The 21,601-nt window shown below is 46.5% G+C and overlaps 1 protein-coding gene across 3 annotated transcripts in view; it reads left to right on the forward strand.

The window, feature by feature from the left end:
• Positions 1-21,601, forward strand: part of LOC127003377 (uncharacterized) — a 128,204-nt gene that overhangs the window by 34,609 nt on the left and 71,994 nt on the right. For 2 of the 3 annotated variants that reach the window (XM_050869924.1, XM_050869926.1), the window contains one exon: positions 10,957-12,055. In XM_050869924.1, the coding sequence (XP_050725881.1) occupies positions 11,998-12,055 (58 nt within the window). In that variant the 5' untranslated portion in view covers positions 10,957-11,997. Of the gene's footprint in view, positions 1-10,703; positions 12,056-21,601 lie in introns of those variants that run through there. The other variant, XM_050869925.1, reaches the window with a different exon arrangement.

Here is a 21,601-nt window from a genome sequence, read left to right on the forward strand (position 1 = left end):
CTTCCTACTTTACCTCCTCCTCCTCCTCCTCCTCCTCCTTCCGGTTCCTTTGCATGGCAGTCTCCTTCGAAGTAACAGATTCCTAACGCATAATCCTCTTCTTCCTCTCTTTCCTTCACTTTTCTTCTTCACCATCCCCCCCCTCCTTAGAGTCCAACATGAGCCCAAGCCCCCTTAAAATAACCTGCACGAGAGAGATAAAAAGTAGAAGGCACGTCATCGCTTCCATACACACACACGCCCATCATCCTCTTCTCCCTTCTTCCTCTTCACCTCCCCTTTAGAATTCATGGCAGTATCGTAAATCTATTGTTCCTTCTCGCCAAGTCTCACAAACGGCTTAGGCACCCATGACACGGGCCTTGGTTTTCGTTGAAGAGAACCGGGCTTGGAGAATTTGTCCGTTTCATAGGTGGCTATTTTAATTCTTGGAACATCGCTTATATTATTTATCTGCCGTTATGTCGAGCCTTTTTTAATATCAATGGAATAAGATAATTAAAAAAAAGCCAATAGGTCTTACGTGGCAGACGAGATTGTATTATTATTTTTTTTCCAGCGGGGTAAGAAGAAATTAAGAACGCTCACCACTTAAGAACATAAACATATATAAGAACAGAGAGTCTGCCGGTAGGCAGTGGCCTGTACGAGGCACCTAAGCTCCCGTGTACACTTCTACAACAACAACTACTACTACTACTATCTTTACCACAACAATAATTACAACCAGCACACACACACACACACACACACACACACACACACACACACACACCTTGGCTGGCCCGGGTGAGTTACTGTCCCGTCTCGCCAGCCCTCAACCCTCCTACGGGGCCATCGGGGTAATCTGATTGGTGGCTGGAATTCTGGGCCGCCCTCTGATTGGTTCATTTGTTACTGGCTGTTGCTGCTGTTATACGATCCATGTCTGTCTGTCTCTACGTATCTATCTATCTATCTATCTATCTATCTCTATCTAGGGGAGTGTATCAGGACAGCCCTCCATCTGAAATCGACCTCTCTATTGGCCACTCTTCTCTTCTTTCTTCTTTTTTGCCCTTGAGCTGCTTCCTTTCCTGTAAAAATATCTATCACTCTATCTATCTATTTATCTATCTATCTACTTATCTATCTATCTCAATCTATCTGGGGGAGTGTATCAAGCCCCCATTCGAAATTGACCTCTCTATAGGCCATTCGTCTCTTCTTCCTTCTTTTTTTTTGCCCTGAGCTGCTTCCTTTCCTGTAAAAATATCTATCACTCCAGCTATCTATTTATCTATCTATCTACTTATCGTTTTGCCTATCTACCCATCCACTCTTCTCGCCGGGTGAAAACAACGGAGCATCTCATCTCAAGGTAATCGAGCTCAGGTAAGAGGGCTGGGAGGTGCCTTCAGGTTGTCTGCTTGGCCGCGGCATTGCTAGGCGAGGCTGTGATGGAGTGTTATTGGGTGTATCGGCATGTTTTCCCGGCGTGAGGATCAGTGAGTATGGTGGTGGTGGTGGTGGAGTGGGGTTGGAGGAGGTTGGAGGAGGCTGGAGGTGGTTGGAGGAGGCTGGAGGTGGTTGGAGGAGGCTGGAGGTGGTTGGAGGAGGTTGGAGGAGGTTGGAGGAGGTTGGAGGTGGTTGGAGGAGGTTGGAGGAGGCTGGAGGTGGTTGGAGGAGGTTGGAGGAGGCTGGAGGTGGTTGGAGGAGGTTGGAGGAGGCTGGAAGTGGTTGGAGGAGGTTGGAGGTAGGCATGAGGATTGGAGGAAGCAGCGTTGTCAAATTATCGTACTCATCGCATTTCATTTTCGTAGTTGCTGACAGATAACTATAACAACAAAGAACGAAAAACATCAATATTCAACAGTTTTAGCACTAACTTTGATTTTCTCACGTTACTTGTGTAGGTACGAGAGTTTGAGGCATAAAAATGATAGATACGATATGTGGTTAATACGATAATTTGGCAACGCTGGGAGGAAGGAGCTATGTATCACGCTGAATACTTCTTCTGTGACACCTGCTGGAGACGGTAGAACATCCCAGACGCCCCTCACACCCCCTTGTCCTGCCCTACCCTACCCTGCCCTGCCCTTTCCTGATCTACCCTTCTCTACCTGCCCTATCCTGACCTCCTGATCGCCTACCTTGACCTGACAACACCTGACACCTGGCCGTAAAAATGACAGCTCGGGCGGATTCACTTAATTGGGCAGGTGTCGACTCCACAAATTCTACCTCCATGGCCCTATCCTATCCTGACCTACTCTATTCAGTCTTACCCTGCCCTTCCTGTCCTGCCTTTCTTGACCTACCCTCCACTACGTTGTACTGTTCTGTCCTGCCCTGTCCTAATCTACTCTCTCCTGCCCTGCCCTTTCTATCCTGTCCTGTTCTAACCTGCCTTTCTATTCTGTCCTGCCCTGTCCTAACCTATTCTTTCCTGCCCTGCCTTGTTCTAACCTGCCTTTCTGTTCTGTCCTGCCCTGTCCTAACCTACTCTCTCCTGCCCTCCCCTTTCTATCCTGTCCTGTTCTAACCTACCTTTCTGTTCTGCCCTGCCCTGTTCTAACCTACTCTCTCCTGCCCTGCCCTTTCTATCCTGCCCTGTTCTAACCTGCCTTTCTGTTCTGTCCTGCCCTGATCCGTCCTGGTCTGCCCTCTCCTAGGTTAGTAATAGGTTTGTCTCACATGTGTTTCTGAGTAAATATATTTGTTTTCATGTTTTTTTCTTTCTTTATGTCGGTCTGTATATATTTTTCCGATTGTTTCGTTCTTTATTTCTGTGTTTCTTCGTTGTTGTTTTTTCTTTCATTTCTTTCTTTCTATCTGCATAACTTAATATCTACCTCTGCATTTCTGTCTATCAGTCTCTCTCTCTCTCTCTCTCTCTCTCTCTCTCTCTCTCTCTCTCTCTCTCTCTCTCTCTCTCTCTCTCTCTCTCTCTCTCTCTCTCTCTCTCTCTCTCTCTCTCTCTCTCTCTCTCTCTCTCTCTATCTCTCTCTCTCTCTCTCTCTCTCTCTCTCTCTCTCTCTCTCTCTCTCTCTCTCTCTCTCTCTCTCTCTCTCTCTCTCTCTCTCTCTCTCTGCGGCGGGCCCTTCTTCAGGCGCCGTGACCGTCCTGTCGGGCATCATTACGCTTCCCTCACCTCCTGGGAACACCTGACTGGACGCCCCCCCTCTCTCTCTCTCTCTCTCTCTCTCTCTCTCTCTCTCTCTCTCTCTCTCTCTCTCTCTCTCTCTCTCTCTCTCTCTGTCCCCTCACTCCCCTTCACTCTCCCTTACTTTTCCTCACTTCCCTTCACTCCCCTTCACTCTCCCTTCATTCTCCCCTCATAGGATCGTAATTTAGTAAAAAACTCACGCCAACCCTCGACGTTTGTGTCTTACCTCCTTGTCTTCATTCCTCCTTCTCCTTCCGCTTCCCTTTGTCCTTCTCTTCCTCCTTCTCTCTCTCTCTCTCCTTGCTTTCACGCTTTCTTCCCCTTGCCTCTGTCCTTCTCTTCCTCCTTCTCTCTCTCCTTGCTGTCATTCTTCCCTCCCCTTCCGTTTTCCCTTCTCTTCCTCCTTCTCCATTTCCCTCTTTCTCTCTCTCCTCAAATTCGTTCAGCTTTTTCTCACTGTTTTCACCTTTCCCTCCCCTACAACAGCAACAACAACAATAATAATGATGATGATGATGATGATGATACGTATGCCAATGGTGTATATAAAACCTTGGATAAAAAAAGATCGATAACTTTTTTCTATTTCTTCTTTTAATCTTTTCCTTCTTTTTCTTCTTGCCTCATCATCATCATCATCATCATCATCATCTTCTTCTTGTTCTTCTTGTTCTTCTTCATTTAGTAAGTTTGTTTCACTTAGGCTTACTATTTCCACCAAGATTTCCCTCCTACATAATACAAAATAATACATAATACATAATAATAATACAATAATACATAATAATACATAATACAAAAGAATGCATCTAAATACGATATCAGCGCCGGATGAAAACAACAACAACAAAAAACTATCCTGTATCATCGTCCAGGATAAAAATATGGTTGGTAACTTTTCTTTCTCTTGCTCGTAACCTCTGCCTTTACGTCCTGTTTCCGCCACATCAGTCCTCTTCAAGTGCTAACAGTAACAACAAAGCAAATAAAGTAATAACAAAACTAATAATAAAGTAATAATTAAGCGAACCAATTCACTTCATATTCACTCTGCAATCCTTCAATTCACTTTCCTGTTACTTTGCAATCCTTCAATACACTTTCCGGTCACACTGCAATCCTTCAATACATTTTCCTGTCACCCTACAATCATTCAATACACTTTCCTGTCACCCTGCAATCCTTCAATACACTTTCCTGTCACCCTGCAATCCTTCAATACACTTTCCGGTCACGCTGCAATCCTTCAATACACTTTCCGGTCACACTGCAATCCTTCAATACACTTTCCTGTCACCCTGCAATCCTTCAATTCACTCCTGTCACCCTGCAATCCTTCAATACACTTCCCTGTCACCCTGCAATCCTTCAATACACTTTCCTGTCACCTTGCAATCCTTCAATACACTTTCCTGTCACCCTGCAATCCTTCAATTCACTTTCCTGTCACCCTGCAATCCTTCAATACACTTTCCTGTCACCCTGCAATCCTTCAATACACATTTCTGTCACCGTGCAATCCTTTAATAAACCTTCCTGCCACACTGCAACCCTTCAATGCACCTTCCTGTCACTCGACAATCCTTCAATACACTCTCTTGTCACCTGCAATCCTTCATTACACTCTCCTGTCACCCTGCAGTCCCTCAATACACTTTCCTCTCACCCTGCAATCCTTCAATACACTTTCCTGTCACCCTGCAATCCTTCAATACACTTTCCTGTCACCCTGCAATCCTTCAATTCACTTTCCTGTCACCCTGCAATCCTTCAATACACTTTCCTGTCACCCTGCAATCCTTCAATTCACTTTCCTCTCACCCTGCAATCCTTCAATACACTTTCCTGTCACCCTGCAATCCTTCAATACACTTTCCTGTCACCCTGCAATCCTTCAATTCACTTTCCTCTCACCCTGCAATCCTTCAATACACTTTCCTGTCACCCTGCAATCCCTCAATTCACTTTTCTCTCACCCTGCAATCCTTCAATACACTTTCCTCTCACCCTGCAATCCTTCAGTACACTTTCCTGTCACCCTGCAATCCTTCAATACACTTTCCTCTCACCCTGCAATCCTTCAATTCACTTTCCTCTCACCCTGCAATCCTTCAATACACTTTCCTCTCACCCTGTAATCCTTCAATACACTTTCCTCTCACCCTGCAATCCTTCAATACACTTTCCTGTCACCCTGCAATCCTTCAACTCACTTTCCTGTTACCCTGCAATCCTTCAATACGCTTTCCTGTCACCCTGCAATCCTTCAATACACTTTCCTCTCACCCTGCAATCCTTCAATACACTTTCCTGTCACCCTGCAATCCTTCAATACACTTTCCTGTCACCCTGCAATCCTTCAATACACTTTCCTGTCACCCTGCAATCCTTCAATACACTTTCCTCTCACCCTGCAACCCTTCAATACACTTTCCTGTCACCCAGCAATCCTTCAATACACTTTCCTGTCATCCTGCAATCCTTCAATACACTTTCCTGTCACCCTGCAATCCTTCAGTACACTTTCCTGTCACCCAGCAATCCTTCAATACACTTTCCTGTCACCCTGCAATCCTTCAATACACTTTCCTCTCACCCTGCAACCCTTCAATACACTTTCCTGTCACCCAGCAATCCTTCAATACACTTTCCTGTCACCCTGCAATCCTTCAATACACTTTCCTGTCACCCTGCAATCCTTCAATACACTTTCCTGTCACCCTGCAATCCTTCAATTCACTTTCCTGTCACCCTGCAATCCTTCAATACACTTTCCTCTCACCCTGCAATTCTTCAATACACTTTCCTGTCACCCTGCAATTCTTCAATACACTTTCCTGTCACCCTGCAATCCTTCAATACACTTTCCTGTCACCGTGCAATCCTTCAATACACTTTCCTGTCACCCTGCAATCCTTCAATTCACTTTCCTGTCACCCTGCAATCCTTCAATACACTTTCCTCTCACCCTGCAATTCTTCAATACACTTTCCTGTCACCCTGCAATCCTTCAATACACTTTCCTGTCACCCTGCAATCCTTCAATTCACTTTCCTGTCACCCTGCAATCCTTCAATACACTTTCCTCTCACCCTGCAATTCTTCAATACACTTTCCTGTCACCCTGCAATCCTTCAATTCACTTTCCTGTCACCCTGCAATCCTTCAATACACTTTCCTCTTACCCTGCAATTCTTCAATACACTTTCCTGTCACCCTGCAATCCTTCAATACACTTTCCTGTCACCCTGCAATTCTTCAATACACTTTCCTGTCACCCTGCAGTCCTTCAATACACTTTCCTGTCACCCAGCAATCCTTCAATACACTTTCCTGCCACCCTGCAATCCTTCAATACACTTTCCTCTCACCCTGCAATCCTTCAGTACACTTTCCTGTCACCCTGCAATCCTTCAATACACTTCCCTGTCACCCTGCAATCCTTCAATACACATTCCTGTCACCCTGCAATCCTTCAGTCCACTTTCTTGTCACCCTGCAATCCTTCAATACACTTTCCTGTCACCCTGCAATCCTTCAATACACTTTCCTGTCACCCTGCAATCCTTCAATACACTTTCTTGTCACCCTGCAATCCTTCAATTCACTTTCCTGTCACTTTGCAATCCTTCAATACACTTTCCTGTCACCCTGCAATCCTTCAATACACTTTCCTGTCACCCTGCAATCCTTCAATACACTTCCCTGTCACCCTGCAATCCTTCAATACACTTTCCTGTCACCCTGCAATCCTTCAATACACTTCCCTGTCACCCTGCAATCCTTCAATACACTTCCCTGTCACCCTGCAATCCTTCAATACACTTTCCTGTCACCCTGCAATCCTTCAATACACTTTCCTGTCACCCTGCAATCCTTCAATACACTTTCCTGTCACCCTGCAATCCTTCAATACACTTTCCTGTCACCCTGCAATCCTTCAATACACTTTCCTGTCACCCTGCAATCCTTCAATTCACTTTCCTGTCACCCTGCAATCCTTCAATACACTTTCCTGTCACCCTGCAATCCTTCAATACACTTTCCTGTCACCCTGCAATCCTTCAATACACTTCCCTGTCACCCTGCAATCCTTCAATTCACTTTCTTGTCACCCTGCAATCCTTCAATACACTTCCCTATCACCCTGCAATCCTTCAATACACTTTCCTGTCACCCTGCAATCCTTCAATACACTTTCCTGTCACCCTGCAATCCTTCAATACACTTTCCTGTCACCCTGCAATCCTTCAATACACTTTCCGGTCACACTGCAATCCTTCAATACACTTTCCTGTCACCCTGCAATCCTTCAATACACTTTCCTGTCACCCTGCAATCCTTCAATACACTTTCCTGTCACCCTGCAATCCTTCAATACACTTCCCTGTCACCCAGCAATCCTTCAGTACACTTTCCCGTCACCCTGCAATCCTTCAATACACTTCCCTATCACCCTGCAATCCTTCAATACACTTTCCTGTCACCCTGCAATCCTTCAATACACTTTCCTGTCACCCTGCAATCCTTCATAAAGACTGACGCTGGTGTAGGATATAATAAGGACAGATCAGGATGTTAATACTTCGCTTTTATACACCTCAAGTTCCTTTCGTGTTTGCTTCCTGTCTCCAGTCAAGTTCTCACACACTCCTGGTATTCCTCCTTCCTTCTCTTTTTGATTCTCCTCCCCTACCTTCCCCTTCCTTCTCCGTTCTGGCTTATCAGGAGTTTGCGCCTTACTCTCCTATCTTTCACTTCCTGTCTCCTGTACCTTTGTCCTCGCTCTCCCTTCCTCCCTTACTCTTGTTCCTCTCCCTGCGTCTTACCGCCCAGTATTCCTCTCTGTTACTTTCCTTTCTCTCTCTCTCTCTCTCTCTCTCTCTCTCTCTCTCTCTCTCTCTCTCTCTCTCTCTCTCTCTCTCTCTCTCTCTCTCTCTCTCTCTCTCTCTCTCTCTCTCTCTCTCTCTCTCTCTCTCTCTCTCTCTCTCTCTCTCTCTCAAGAAGTCTGATTAACCTTTATCCCTCCATATTTCTCCCTTCCTCTGTCTTTTCCCTTTATCTCCCTTCCCCTTCTTCTCTCTTCCCCCCCTTTCTCTTTCTCCGTTCCTCTCTTTCCTTCCTTTTCCTCTCCCTTCCTCTCATTTGCCCCTCCTCCTCCTGCCTTGCGTCTTCCTCCTCCTCCCCTTCCTTCTCCCTTCCTCACCCCATACCTCTCTACCGTCTTCCCTCCTCTCCTTTCCTCTTCTTGTATCTCCCAATCTTCCCTTTCTCTCTCCCTCTCTTCCCTTTCTTTCCTTCTCTCTTTATTCCCTTATACTACTCTTCTCTCTCCCCTTTTCTCCCTCTCCCTACTTCTTACGTTTTCATCTTCCCTCTCTTCCTCCCTACATTTCCCTACCCTCCTCCTCCCTGTCCAGCATGATCCACCCCTCCCTCTCTCTTCCCCGCCCCCATTTCTCCCTCTCCCTCCGTCTTCCTCCTGAACTGACCTCGAGCCGCCGAATAACACTCTGGCCCATATTTACCTCCACCATTCTCCACTTGGCGAGTATCGACCTCCAATAGAGCCGCCGTCAGCCAGGTAACGTCCCTCTACCTCACAACTTCACCTTCCTAATGTCCCAAGTTCCATCGCAATGCCTGGCGGGCCCCGAGTAGCCGCCAGAAAGTGGTTCGCCTCCCGCCTCTCCTCCTGGCCCGCCCGCCCTCCTCCTCTCCTCTCCCCTCGCCCGCCTCTCGACATGGTGAGTCTGCTGCTCTTGCCTTGCCCGGAGTGTAACGAAGAGTGGTCAAAGAGAGGAGGAAAAGGGAAGGAAAAGACAGCGGTTAGGGAGGAGAGAGGTAAAGAGAGAGAGGAATATACTGATCTAGGGAGGGAAGGGGAGTGGGAAGGGGAGAGGCAGGTAAAAATGAATGGAGAGAATAAACAGACTAAGGGAGAGAGGAAGCAAAAACTGAGGTAGAAAGGCCAGGGCCAGGGGGGTGGACCTAAAGGTAAAGGTGCAAAGAGAGAGAGAGAGAGAGAGAGAGAGAGAGAGAGAGAGAGAGAGAGAGAGAGAGAGAGAGAGTATGCAAAGGATAATGAGACCTGCACAAAGACAGAGGTCAAGAGCTCGTCGCCAGTCCGTGTCGCCCAAGAGCAACACGGCAAAGTGGCGGCGGCGCGGCGGCGGGTCAGCCCGCGGCGGACGGTAAGGCCCCGTGATCTAAAACTTGTCCAAAGTGCCAAAGTCAATCCCGCTTGAGGAGTGTCTGGGCACGAGCCGCCGCGCCGCAGGAACAGCCACATCTGTGTCAACGGGGCGTGTTGTCGCTGCGGCTTAGCCGTGTTTCGCTTCACCTCCCTCCTGAAGCACCGCGCGGCGTCGCTTCCCCTCTGCAAGCCACGCACGGCTGCCAGGGTGTGCTGCAGAGTGGCTCATGCTGCCCTGCCGCACACGACACATTGCTACCAGGGTATGCTGAGTCTCACGGCGTGCCCTTATGCTGCCCTGCCTGACACTGCCAGGGTGTGTTGAGCCTCGCGGGGTGATGCACGTTGGCGTGCCGCACACGGCTGCATGGCCGCCACTCGCCATCCTCCTCGCTGCAGGCAGCAATAATTTTCGCGGCATGTCCCTCGCGCCTCCCTGCTGCTGCTGTAAATTGAAAACTCCTTACAACACGCCGCCCTTTGATGCGCGGCGGGAAATATTTATTTACTCTAACAAGGTCCATGGCAGACACGGCCGTGACAACACCGGCACCACCACTGGGACACAGACCGACGCCCTCAACGACAGTGTGGTCAGCACAGCCCACTGTTGCCGTGAATGTGTTCATTGGGTGGCGCCCAGGTCACCCTCACCATCATAACTATTACCCATCACTAGTCCAATGCAGGAAGAAAGCCTTTCCGAACGTTTTCCACCCAGGGTTACCTCTTTTACTCTTTTTGTCAATCTACTTTCCATTCAACGTATGATCTGTCCTGCTAAAGTCCATTTCTTGTTCTTATTCGTCCTTCAAGTATCTCCACCCATTGTCTGCTCCCTCAGCCGTGCATGATGCTCGCCTCCTGCCTCTCCACACTCCCGGCCCGGCGAGGAGCTGGAGCTTTCCGTCTCTTATCAGAGCCGCTATAAATAACCCTGGCGGAGGACTCCCGTTACTTATCAAGGACGACAGCCGCAACTTTCCTCTTGCCTCTTCTGGGAGCGGCGGCGGCTTCGGCAGTGGGCGGCTGTTCCTCGTGATAGGATCGGTGAAGACTTTGTGCAGTTGACACGACGTTATTTGGCGTAAGGGACCAACGACTATTGTCCAAGTTTCTCAATCCGGAAAGCAGCGGATCAACGAATCCTTGGCCGTGTGTCCCGAGGGAGGGGAGTCTTTATCTGGTAACGGCCTGGCTGTCAGGGAGACGGAGATGAGTACTGCGGCAAGGGTTTTGATCTTAAGTGTGTCCTTCCTTTTACCTCTTCACCAGTTTGTACGCGCTATAACAACTCGTGCGCATGTGGGAGGCGATCGGGGGTGGGGGGGGGGAGTGGGAAGTAATTCTGAGTTGCTGAATGAAGATGCCATCCCCTTAAAAAAATAGAGCGAGGAGTATTATCATATTATTTTCTTTCTTGTTAATTCTGCAAGGCTTCCAGTAAGATGAAGTAATTCCTAGTATTCAGTTCGTTCTTGTAGCTACTTTACTTTTCTTCTGCGATTGTGGTGTTATTTCGTTTTTGTTCTAACATTTTCTTTCTTTTTTTTGTCTTTGTTGTGGTGGAAGCTGAGCGGCATTTCTATTTCTTTTTTCTTTTACTCAGCCTGTGTCCAGCCTCCACGGCGTGACTGAATCGTGGCGCCGCATCGTCCTTTCCCTGCGTCCAGACCACCGCTCGTGGCGTCCCCGGCATGTGACAGCTGAGGGTGCCTGGTGCCTTGCTGGCGTTGACTGCGTGGACTGGCGAGAGGCACCAAGGCACCCACCCGCCCGCCGCCCGCCCAATGATAAGGCAGATCAAGGCACCAGTCGTTCGTTGGCCGCGCTGGAGGTAGGGTGTCGCCGTCCCTCGCTCCGGCCCTCGCTAAGTGAATCTGCGTGACGCGTGACCCCACCCGCCACCCACCCGCCAGGCACTGATAATGTCAACACTTTTCTGACACTTTCCCCGGCCCGAGGTGAAGCGCTGTGAGCAGGGCGGACACTTCTAAAAGTTTTCCCAAAGTTTGGTTCGCCGCGTGAAGTGTTCGGCGACGGCGGCAGCTCGCGGTGACGCCGAGGAAGCTGCATGAAGCTGACACTTCGCTGCTCTTTGCTGACACTTTCCAGGACTCGAGGTGAAGCCTGTGGGCAGAAGGGACACATCTAAAAGTTTTTTCCAAAGTTGTTGCGTCGCTCAGCCGCATGAAGTGTGTGGCGGTGGCGGCAGCTAGCGGCGAGGCCGAGGAAGCCGCATGAGGCGTAGACTTTGCGGTGCCCAGGACTTGGAGAGCCGCTTCCCCAGAGGATGAAGAGTTCCCGCTGGATGGGTCCTGAGGGAGGGGAGTGAGGACCGCGCAGAGGAAGATTACGGGTCAGTTGCCTCAGCGGGTTAGCGAAGGACCCTGAAGGACCCTGAAGGACCCTGAAGGACATTGAAAGATCCTAAAAGAGTCACCGCTGGCTGGGTCCTGCGGGAGGGGAGTGAGTAGCAGTGTCAGGGGAAGGTCATCAGTCATTTGTCTCCCTGCGAAGGACTCTGAAGGACCCTGAAGGAAGCTGCGGAGGTCAGTGCGTCTCCCCGGCGGCGGCGTTGAGGGGGAGTCGTGACCAGCCAGCCAGCGTGTGTGCGTGCGTGTGTGTGTGTCAGGCCGCCCCAAGAAGCATGGCGTGTGGACGGTGGCAGCGCGTGTGGGTGCTCGCCGCGACGCTCCTGGTGCAAGGTTAGAATCCCACCACTCCACCACTCCACCACACCACCACATAACTCCACAATACTCCACAACTCTCCCTCACATCATCACTCCACCACACCACCATATAACTCCACAATACTCCACAACCCTCCCTCACATCATCACTCCACCACACCACCATATAACTCCACAATACTCCACAACTCTCCCTCACATCATCACTCCACCACACCACCACATAACTCCACAATACTCCACAACCCTCCCTCACATCATCACTCCACCACACCACCACATAACTCCACAATACTCCACAACCCTCCCTCACATCATCACTCCACCACACCACCACATAACTCCACAATACTCCACAACCCTCCCTCACACCATCACTCCACCGCACCACCACATATAACTCCACAATACTCCACAACCCTCCCTCACATCATCACTCCACCACACCACCACATATAACTCCACAATACTCCACAATTCTCCCACACATCATCACTCCACATGCTCATCATCTCTCTCCAGAAAGTTACACCCCATTCTGTTGTTTAGTAAGTCATTCCATTACTCCACACCACTTCCACTCCACCGCCCTGTTTCTCCACCAAATCAGACTCCACTGTTTTGTTGTTCAGTCTTTTCATTATTCCTTGCCACTCCACCAACATCTACCATACACCATACATCACGGCAGCAACTATAAATAAAATTCGCCTGCTCCACTACCCTCCAGAGAGTCCACCGGCGCTTTTGGCAGCACCTAAAAAAAAAAAAAACTCCACAATACTCCATCACTCCTCCTCCCCGAACTTTACCAGCCAGCAAATTTATTACTCCACCATTTCACACTCCACCACTCCATCCTTCAGTCCACTACACTTTTGCTCCACCTTGCAGCCTGCCACTCCACAAAGGCAATCTCCACCCCTCCACTGCGGGACCTCAACCACGCACAGTTTTCACATCGTTTGAACTTCGCTTTTCCTTTTTTTGTTTTCTTGTCTTCCTTCCCCTCTCCCTCCCCTCTTCCTTCCTTCCCCTCGTTTCCTTTCTGCATCTGCCTATCCTTCCCTCTATCCCTTTCCCTCTCCTGCGTTTTTCTTACCTCCCTTTTCTCTCCCTCTCCTGCGTTTTTCTTACCTCCCTTTTCTCTCCCTCTCCTGCGTTTTCTTACCTCCCTTTTCTCTCCCTCTCCTGCGTTTTTCTTACCTCCCTTTTCTCTCCCTCTCCTGCGTTTTCCTTCCCTCCATCCTTTCCCTCTCCTGCGTTTTTCTTACCTTCCTTTTCTCTCCCTCTCCTGCGTTTTCCTTCCCTCCATCCTTTCCCTCTCCTGCGTTTTTCTTACCTCCCTTTTCTCTTCCTTTTCTCCCTGCAACTCTCCACCGTCTTCCTTCCTACCTTTCTCTCTTCTTGTATCTCAATCTTTGCATTTTCTCTCCATTTCTCTCACTCTCCTCTCCTTCTTTTACTTCTTGCGTTTTACCTCCCTCCTCCTCCTCCTCCTCCTCCTTTTGACTCGCACGTGGCAGCGGTCAGAAGATGAATGTTAGGCGTTGGCGGCGGCAAGACACGGGGAACCTCACTCCGGGGACGAATAAGGAAGCCAAGCAAGGGAACAGCAAGATAGAGAGAGATGGAGCGACGGGGAGGATGGAATACACGAGCAGAATGGAGAAAGCCCGGATAAAATCTCTGCCTGTGTGGGAAAGATTGGCAAAACTGAGCAAGGGAAGAAACAGTGGTTGAATATAAAAGGGAAAATATGAAGAAATACAACAGGAAAATAGAAAAACTGAAACAAAACGACCCCTTCCTCTTTTTGCATAGTGAGGGCCGCCAATACCAAGCAAGATTAAGACAGACAGAGATGACCTGGGTAGAAAGACCTAAATTTAATGCTATGTTACTGTATATCGGAGTTACTAAAGGAAAACAGCAGAAAAATGGCGCGCTTCACGATAAACAGGTGAAAAGAGGAGATGAACGAAGAAAGGAGATGCGGGGATGGTTGTGAAATTCTATAGATAAAGCAAAGCAAATGGATTCTCAAGGATACACAAGAATATAAGGAGAGTGCATAAGGGAATTCGGACTACACATAAGATCTGAGAATCTGTTATCGATCATCTTTCCTTCCCCGTCCTTAACCCCTCCGCTGCGATTGGCACGGATTTGGCTTTCACTGGTAGCCTGGTAACATACTATAGTCCCAGGTCTTTCTCTGCCTCTGTGGTGGATAGTGAATGTTTCCCATGTGGTATTGGTATGCTGGATATCCCTCCCAAGATGCAGGACTTTACATTTTTCTTCCTTGAATTGTAGCAGACACTTTTTGTTCCATTCCTGTAGCTTGGTGAGGTCTTCTGGTAGGAAATCCGCAGTCAAGGGGTTAAACATATAAACATTGAATCGTCTTAGCATTAGATTATGTTTGCTAGAATTTATCCACAAGAATATAAGGAGAGTGCATAAGGAGAGTCGGACATTTTTTTTTACAGCAAAGGAGACAGCACAAGGACACACAAAAAAAGGAAACAATAAAAAAAAGCCCGCTACTCGCTGCTCCGGTAAAGAATCCGAAGAGGTGGCCGAAAGAGCAATCAGTTACATAAGATCTCCTGAGAATCTGTTATCAATCATCTTTTCTCCCATCCTTAAACTTATATTAAATTGCATCGTCTTAGCATTAGATATACGCTTGCTAGAATCTATCCACTCAATACTAATTTCACGCACTATTGCTCTTGACTCTCTCCCTCCTGAACCTCCACTTACGCAATTGGTACGCACTTCATCGAGTCTCAACATTGTTTTCAGAGTAAGTAATTAATCAACGGCATCGCGATTAATCTTCCTCACCCACTTTAAACATTTCAATTAAACCACCACGCAGTATACTCCTCTCTCTAGTCTTCCACGGTATGATAAGTTTCTAAGCCCCTCGAAATGAGAAACAAAAATTAAGAAAACCGAAAGATCCAATTCTGTTTAGCTCTACTACTCCACTTTTCACTCCTCCCTTCCGTTTTCCTGCCCTCCCTCCTCTGTTCTTTTTCTCCCTGCAACTCCATCATCTCCCTTCCTATATTTCCCTCTTCCTGTATCTCCTGATTCTGCCCTTCCCCTTTCTTTTCTCTCATAAAGATTCGTTATTGTGTAGCTTCAACCTTCCATTTTTTTCCCTCTCTTGCGTTCTCCTTTCCTTCCTTCTCTTCCCATTTTCTTCCAGTAACTATCTTCTGTCTTCCTTCTCATCTTTCCCTCTTTCTCTATCCCCTAATCCTGCCCCTACCCTTTCTTTTCCCTCCCAAAGACACATATTATTGTTAATCTTCTACTTTTGTTTTCCTCTCCTGCGTTTTCCTATCCTCCCTTCTCTGTTCTTTCCTCCTTGCAACTCTCTACCGTCTTCCTGTATCTCCGAACCTGCCTTTCCCCTTCTCTTTCTCTCCCTCTCCCTCTCCTTGAAGCAGAAAAAACAAAGATAACCAAGTGATCTCTTACTGTATCGGAAGAACTAAGAATACCTCAAGGCGGTGATGGCAATGAGGCAGCCAGGTAATGATAGGTAATTCCCCGTGATGACAGACAGGTGTGGCACAGGCAAGGGGGGAGGGGAGGGGAGGGGAGGAGGGGAAGGGAGTGGAGGGGAGACAAACTTTACACTCTCCGCTGATGCATTGCTGAGTGTTTAATGAAATGGTGTTGGCCAAGTTTTAATTGTGAACTGACGCGTAAGACGGAGCATGGGAAGAGAAGACAACCTGATGGATTAATGCAGAGACGCCTGGGGTTGTGGAAGACGCTCTCTCTCTCTCTCTCTCTCTCTCTCTCTCTCTCTCTCTCTCTCTCTCTCTCTCTCTCTCTCTCTCTCTCTCTCTCTCTCTCACACACACACACACACACACACACACACACCATCTATTTCCCTATCTATCTATCTATCTATCTATCTCAGTATCTCTCTAGCTATCTATCTCTCTATGTCACTAGGTTTCTCTCTCTGTGGGTATCTATCTCTCTATCTTTCTAGCTATCTCTGTTTCTTAAGCTGTCTCTCTTTCTAGCTATCCATCTCTCTATCTTTCTATTTCTCTCTCTATCTCTATCTATTTATCTATCTATCTATCTATCTATCTATCTATCTATCTATTTCTCTCTCCACATACACGACACGGCGGCCAAACAGAAGGGCAAAGTTTGAGAAGCGCCATTCAGCCCGCATAAAAAGAAAGATTAAAAGTCAACCTCACTTCGACAACGCCGCGTAAATCGCCTTGTGGGCAAAAAATAACACTTTGGGCCGCCGTTATGGGTTTTGCGCGGGGGAGCCTGAGGGAAAACGGGTGAAAAGTGGCGCGCTTGGGGATAAATTGCCATAAAGACGAGGTGAACAAAGAAAGAACAGGTAAAGACAGGTGTAACATTCTATAGACCAAAATTTAAAACATTCTATTGACCAAAATTTAAAACATTCTATTGACCAAAATTTAAAACATTCTATAGACCAAAATTTAAAACATTCTATAGACCAAAATTTAAAACATTCTATAGACCAAAATTTAAAACATTCTATAGACCAAAATTTAAAACATTCTATAGACCAAAATTTAAAACATTCTATAGACCAAAATTTAAAACATTCTATAGACCAAAATTTAAAACATTCTATAGACCAAAATTTAAAACATTCTATAGACCAAAATTTAAAACATTCTATAGACCAAAATTTAAAACATTCTGTAGACCAAAATTTAAAACATTCTATAGACCAAAATTTAAAACATTCTAAAGACCAAAATTTAAAACATTCTATAGACCAAAATCTTAAACATTCTACAGACCAAAATTTAAAACATTCTATAGACCAAAATTTAAAACATTCTAAAGACCAAAATTTAAAACATTCTATAGACCAAAATTTGAAACATTCTATAGACCAAAATTTAAAACATTCTATAGATCAAAATTTAAAACATTCTATAGACCAAAATTTAAAACATTCTAAAGATCAAAATTTAAAACATTCTATAGACCAAAATTTAAAACATTCTAAAGATCAAAATTTTAAACATTCTATACACCAAAATTTAAAACATTCTATAGACCAAAATTTAAGACCACGGTACTTATTTATCGGAAGCAATGAAGGAAGATTAGGAAAAGGTGGGGCGTTACCGATAAATAGCTAGAAAAAAGAGAGAGATGCTAAAAAGAACAGGTAAGGAGGGGTGTAACATTCTATAGACCTAAATTTAAGACCACGGTACTTATTTATCGGAAGGAATGAAGGAAGATAGGTAAAGGGTGGCGCGTTACCGATGAATAGCTAGAAAGGAGAGAGATATATACTAAAAAGAACAGGTTAGGACGGGTGTAACATTCTAAAACCTGAACTGAAGACCACGTTACAGTTTTTTTTGGCGGAAATGAGTTCAAAATTCCTTACAAATGGCGCGTTAACGATAAATAGCTAGAAAGAAGAGAGATATGCTAAAAAGAACAGGTTAGGACGGGTGTAGCATTCTAAAAAACTAGACTGAAGACCACGTACAGTTTTTTTTGGCGGAGGTGAGTTAAAAAATTGCTTACAAGTGGCGCGTTAACGATGAATAACTAAAAAGAAGAGAGATATACTAAAAAGAACAGGTTAGAACGGTGTAACATTCTAAAAACTAAACTGAAGACCACGTTACAGTTTTTTTTTTTGGCGGAGATGAGTTAAAAATTCCTTACAAGTGGCGCGTTAACGATGAATAGCCAGAGAGAAGAGACACATAAAAAGTGACTGGTGAAGAAGGTTGTAGCATTCTATAGACCTAAACTTAATGCCACGTTACAGGTTTCACGCGGGAAACTAAAGAAAATGTAGCTTAAAAGTGGGACGCTTCACGGTTAATAGCCATAAGGACGTGACATTAAGAAGGGAGAGGCGACGATTCTTGCAATATTCTTCGTTTATCTCCTCGTTTTCGCTATTCATCGTGAAGCGCGCCTTTTTTCTGCTATTTTCCTTTAGTTACTCCTCTAAACCAGTAACATAGCATTAAATTCAGGTCTATTGAATGCTACACCTGTCCTCGTCTATTCTAAATTCTGTACCTTCTTCGTTTATCTCGTCATGATTATCTGTCGTGAAGCGCGCCATTTTTCTGCTATTTTCCTTTAGTTACTCCGCCAAACCAGTAGCATAGCATTAAATTTAGGTCTATAGAATGTTACACCTGTCCCCGTTTGTACCTTCTTCGTTTATCTCGTCATGGTTATCTGTCGTGAAGTGCGCCACGTTACAGGTTTCACGCGGGAAACTAAAGAAAATGTAGCTTAAAAGTGGCACGCATCACGCTTAATAGCCATAAAGACGTGACATTAAGAAGGGAGAGGCGAGGATTCTTGCAATATTCCATAGACCTATACTTAGCAGCACTGCCATCACATCTATTTCTAAGGCTGAACTATTCTCACAAACTTTCGCTAAAAACTCCACTCTGGACGATTCTGGGCATATTCCTCCTTAATGCCACGTTACATGTTTTGCACGAGAAACTGAAGGAAATATAGCTGAAAAATGGCGCACTTCACGACAGATAACCATGACGAGATAAACGAAGAAGGTACAAACGGGGACAGGTGTAACATTCTATAGACCTAAATTTAATGCTATGCTACTTGTTTGGCGGAGTAACTGAAGGAAAATAGCAGAAAAATGGCGCGCTTCACGACAGATAACCATGACGAGATAAACGAAGAAGGTAACAGACGAGGACAGGTGTAACTTTCTATAGACCTAAATTTAATGCTATGTTACTGTTTATCGGAGTAACTAAAGGAAAATAGCTGAAAAATGGCGCACTTCACGACAGATAATCATGACGAGATAAACGAAGAAGGTGCAGAATTTAGAATAGACGAGGACAGGTGTAGCATTCTATAGACCTGAATTTAATGCTATGTTACTGGTTTGGCGGAGTAACTAAAGGAAAATAGCAGAAAAAAGGCGCGCTTCACGATGAATAGCGAAAACGAGGAGAGAAACGAAGAAGGGAGAGGCAGGGATGGTTGTGAAATTCTATAGATCTAACTTCCACGTCACATGTTTTCCGAAATAGAGAATATGAAAATAATAAAGGAACTACACAAGCTGAAGTCATATACCACGGCAGCCATTATAGATAAAATTCGCCTGCGCCATAAACGGGCTGAGGTGGCACAAGAGATCCCTCACTTCACCTGCTTGACTAACGGGCTGAGGTGGCACAAGAGATCCCTCACTTCACCTGCTTTACTAACGGGCTGAGGTGGCACAAGAGACCCCTCACTTCACCTGCTTTACTAACGGGCTGAGGTGGCACAAGAGACCCCTCACTTCACCTGCTTTACTAACGGGCTGAGGTGGCACAAGAGACCCCTCACTTCACCTGCTTTACTAACGGGCTGAGGTGGCACAGGAGACCCCTCACTTCACCTGCTTTACTAACGGGCTGAGGTGGCACAAGAGACCCCTCACTTCACCTGCTTTACTAACGGGCTGAGGTGGCACAAGAGACCCTTCACTTCACCTGCTTTACTAACGGGCTGGGGTGGCACAAGAGACCCCTCACTTCACCTGCTTTACTAACGGGCTGAGGTGGCACAAGAGACCCCTCACTTCACCTGCTTTACTAACGGGCTGAGGTGGCACAAGAGGCCCTTCACTTCACCTGCTTTACTAACGGGCTGAGGTGGCACAAGAGGCCCTTCACTTCACCTGCTTTACTAACGGGCTGAGGTGGCACAGGAGACCCCTCACTTCACCTGCTTTACTAACGGGCTGAGGTGGCACAAGAGGCACTTCAAGAGAGTTTACCGGCGCAACAGGCAGCACCTAAGGAAAAAAAAAAAAAAAACTCAAGGAAATATCGTTTACAAGTGCTGCGTGTAAGGAAAAATAACCACAAAGAGGGTCAATAATGAGTAAATAGAAAGTCATTTACAAGTATAATAAGCTGTGTGTTTAATTTTAATGTCACTCACAATATTCTGAAGACCTCTTTTTGATCATTTTTGCGGAAGAGGAAAATAATGTTCTCTCTCTCTCTCTCTCTCTCTCTCTCTCTCTCTCTCTCTCTCTCTCTCTCTCTCTCTCTCTCTCTCTCTCTCTCTCTCTCTCTCTTCATCTTCCCTCCCTTGCCCTGCCTATCCGTCTTCCTCTCTTATAGTCCCTCTCTCTCTCTCTCTCTCTCTCTCTCTCTCTCTCTCTCTCTCTCTCTCTCTCTCTCTCTCTCTCTCTCTCTCTCTCTCTCTCTCTCTCTCTCTCTCTCTCTCTCTTGACCTCTCTCCCTCCCACACCTTGATCAGTCAATCTTTCTTTCTCTCTCACACAGTCCCTCTCTCTCCCTCTCTTCTTTGACCTCTTTTTCCTCTCCGTAGTGATGGTGGGTAGTAGTAGCAGTAGCAGCAGCAGCAGTAGTAGTAGTAGTAGTAGTAGTAGTAGAAATAATGACTCGTTGTTTGATCTGGTGTCTACTTGTTTTTCCACGTGACTTTTATTTTTTTTTTTATTTTGCGTTCCAAGTAAAGTCGACGAGTAAAACAACCGCCGCGTCCTCCCATGCCCGGCTGCTGCTCTATTTGCTGCACACTTCAGCAAAACAAATCTCAATACACGGCCGTCATACTTCACTCGCGCACTGTTCATCCCCCCACCCACCCCGCCCTTTTTTTTTTTTGTTAGTGTGCTACCTTGAGCTGATTGTTTCCTCCCCGTGTGCGTGTGTGTGTGTGTGTGTGTGTGCGCGCAAGCCTCGGATCATGTGCCAGAGAAAGGGAGAGGAGGGGAGGGAAGAAGGAAGGAAGGGAGAGAAATAAAGATAGCCCGAGGGAGAGGGATGGAGATAGATTGAGGGATAGGGAGAGAAGTCCAGAGGGGAGGAGATAGATACGTGAGAGAGGGAGGAAAGGAGGAAAGGGGAGAGGAGGGGAGGAGGGTGGGAGAGGGAGAGAGAAGGGACAGTATCAGAGACGAGAGGAAAAATAAAGTGAGAGAGGGAGAGAGAGAAAAAGACAAGAGAGATGCATTGAGATGATTGGATAAGTGCCTGATGCATACTGCGCCGAGATGACGAGATGAAGAGATGCTGCAGAGGTCGCTAAGATGTGTTGTGTTGCAGTGTTGGCGGGGTGTTGGCTCGGCATCAGGTCGCGCTAATCTCCCTCGCAGGCTTGGCGGCAAAACTTCATTCGGGGCAAGTCTTCCGCGGCCACGATATCTTTCTTTCGTCAAGGAGCGGCTGCCGTGTGTGACTCAGATAACGCGCCCTCCCATCCCTCTCCTTGGAACATTTTGTATCTCTTTATCTCTCCCAGTTCGCTCTGTACTTCTTCTTTTTCTTGGGCTTCTCCTTCCGTTTTCTTTCCTCCCTCAACGCAAGTAGCTGTTCCATTGTTTTCATTTTGTCTCTATTCTTTACTGTATATTCCTTCCACTCTTCATTCCATTTTCTCTCTATCTTTCTTCTTCCCTGGCGTTTTCCTCCCTTCTTTCCCCCATCCATTCGTATCCTTCTTCACTTTCTTTCTTTT

This window comes from Eriocheir sinensis, chromosome 25 (genome assembly GCF_024679095.1).
Source record: "Eriocheir sinensis breed Jianghai 21 chromosome 25, ASM2467909v1, whole genome shotgun sequence".
In the NCBI taxonomy this organism is placed as follows: Eukaryota; Metazoa; Arthropoda; class Malacostraca; order Decapoda; family Varunidae; genus Eriocheir; species Eriocheir sinensis.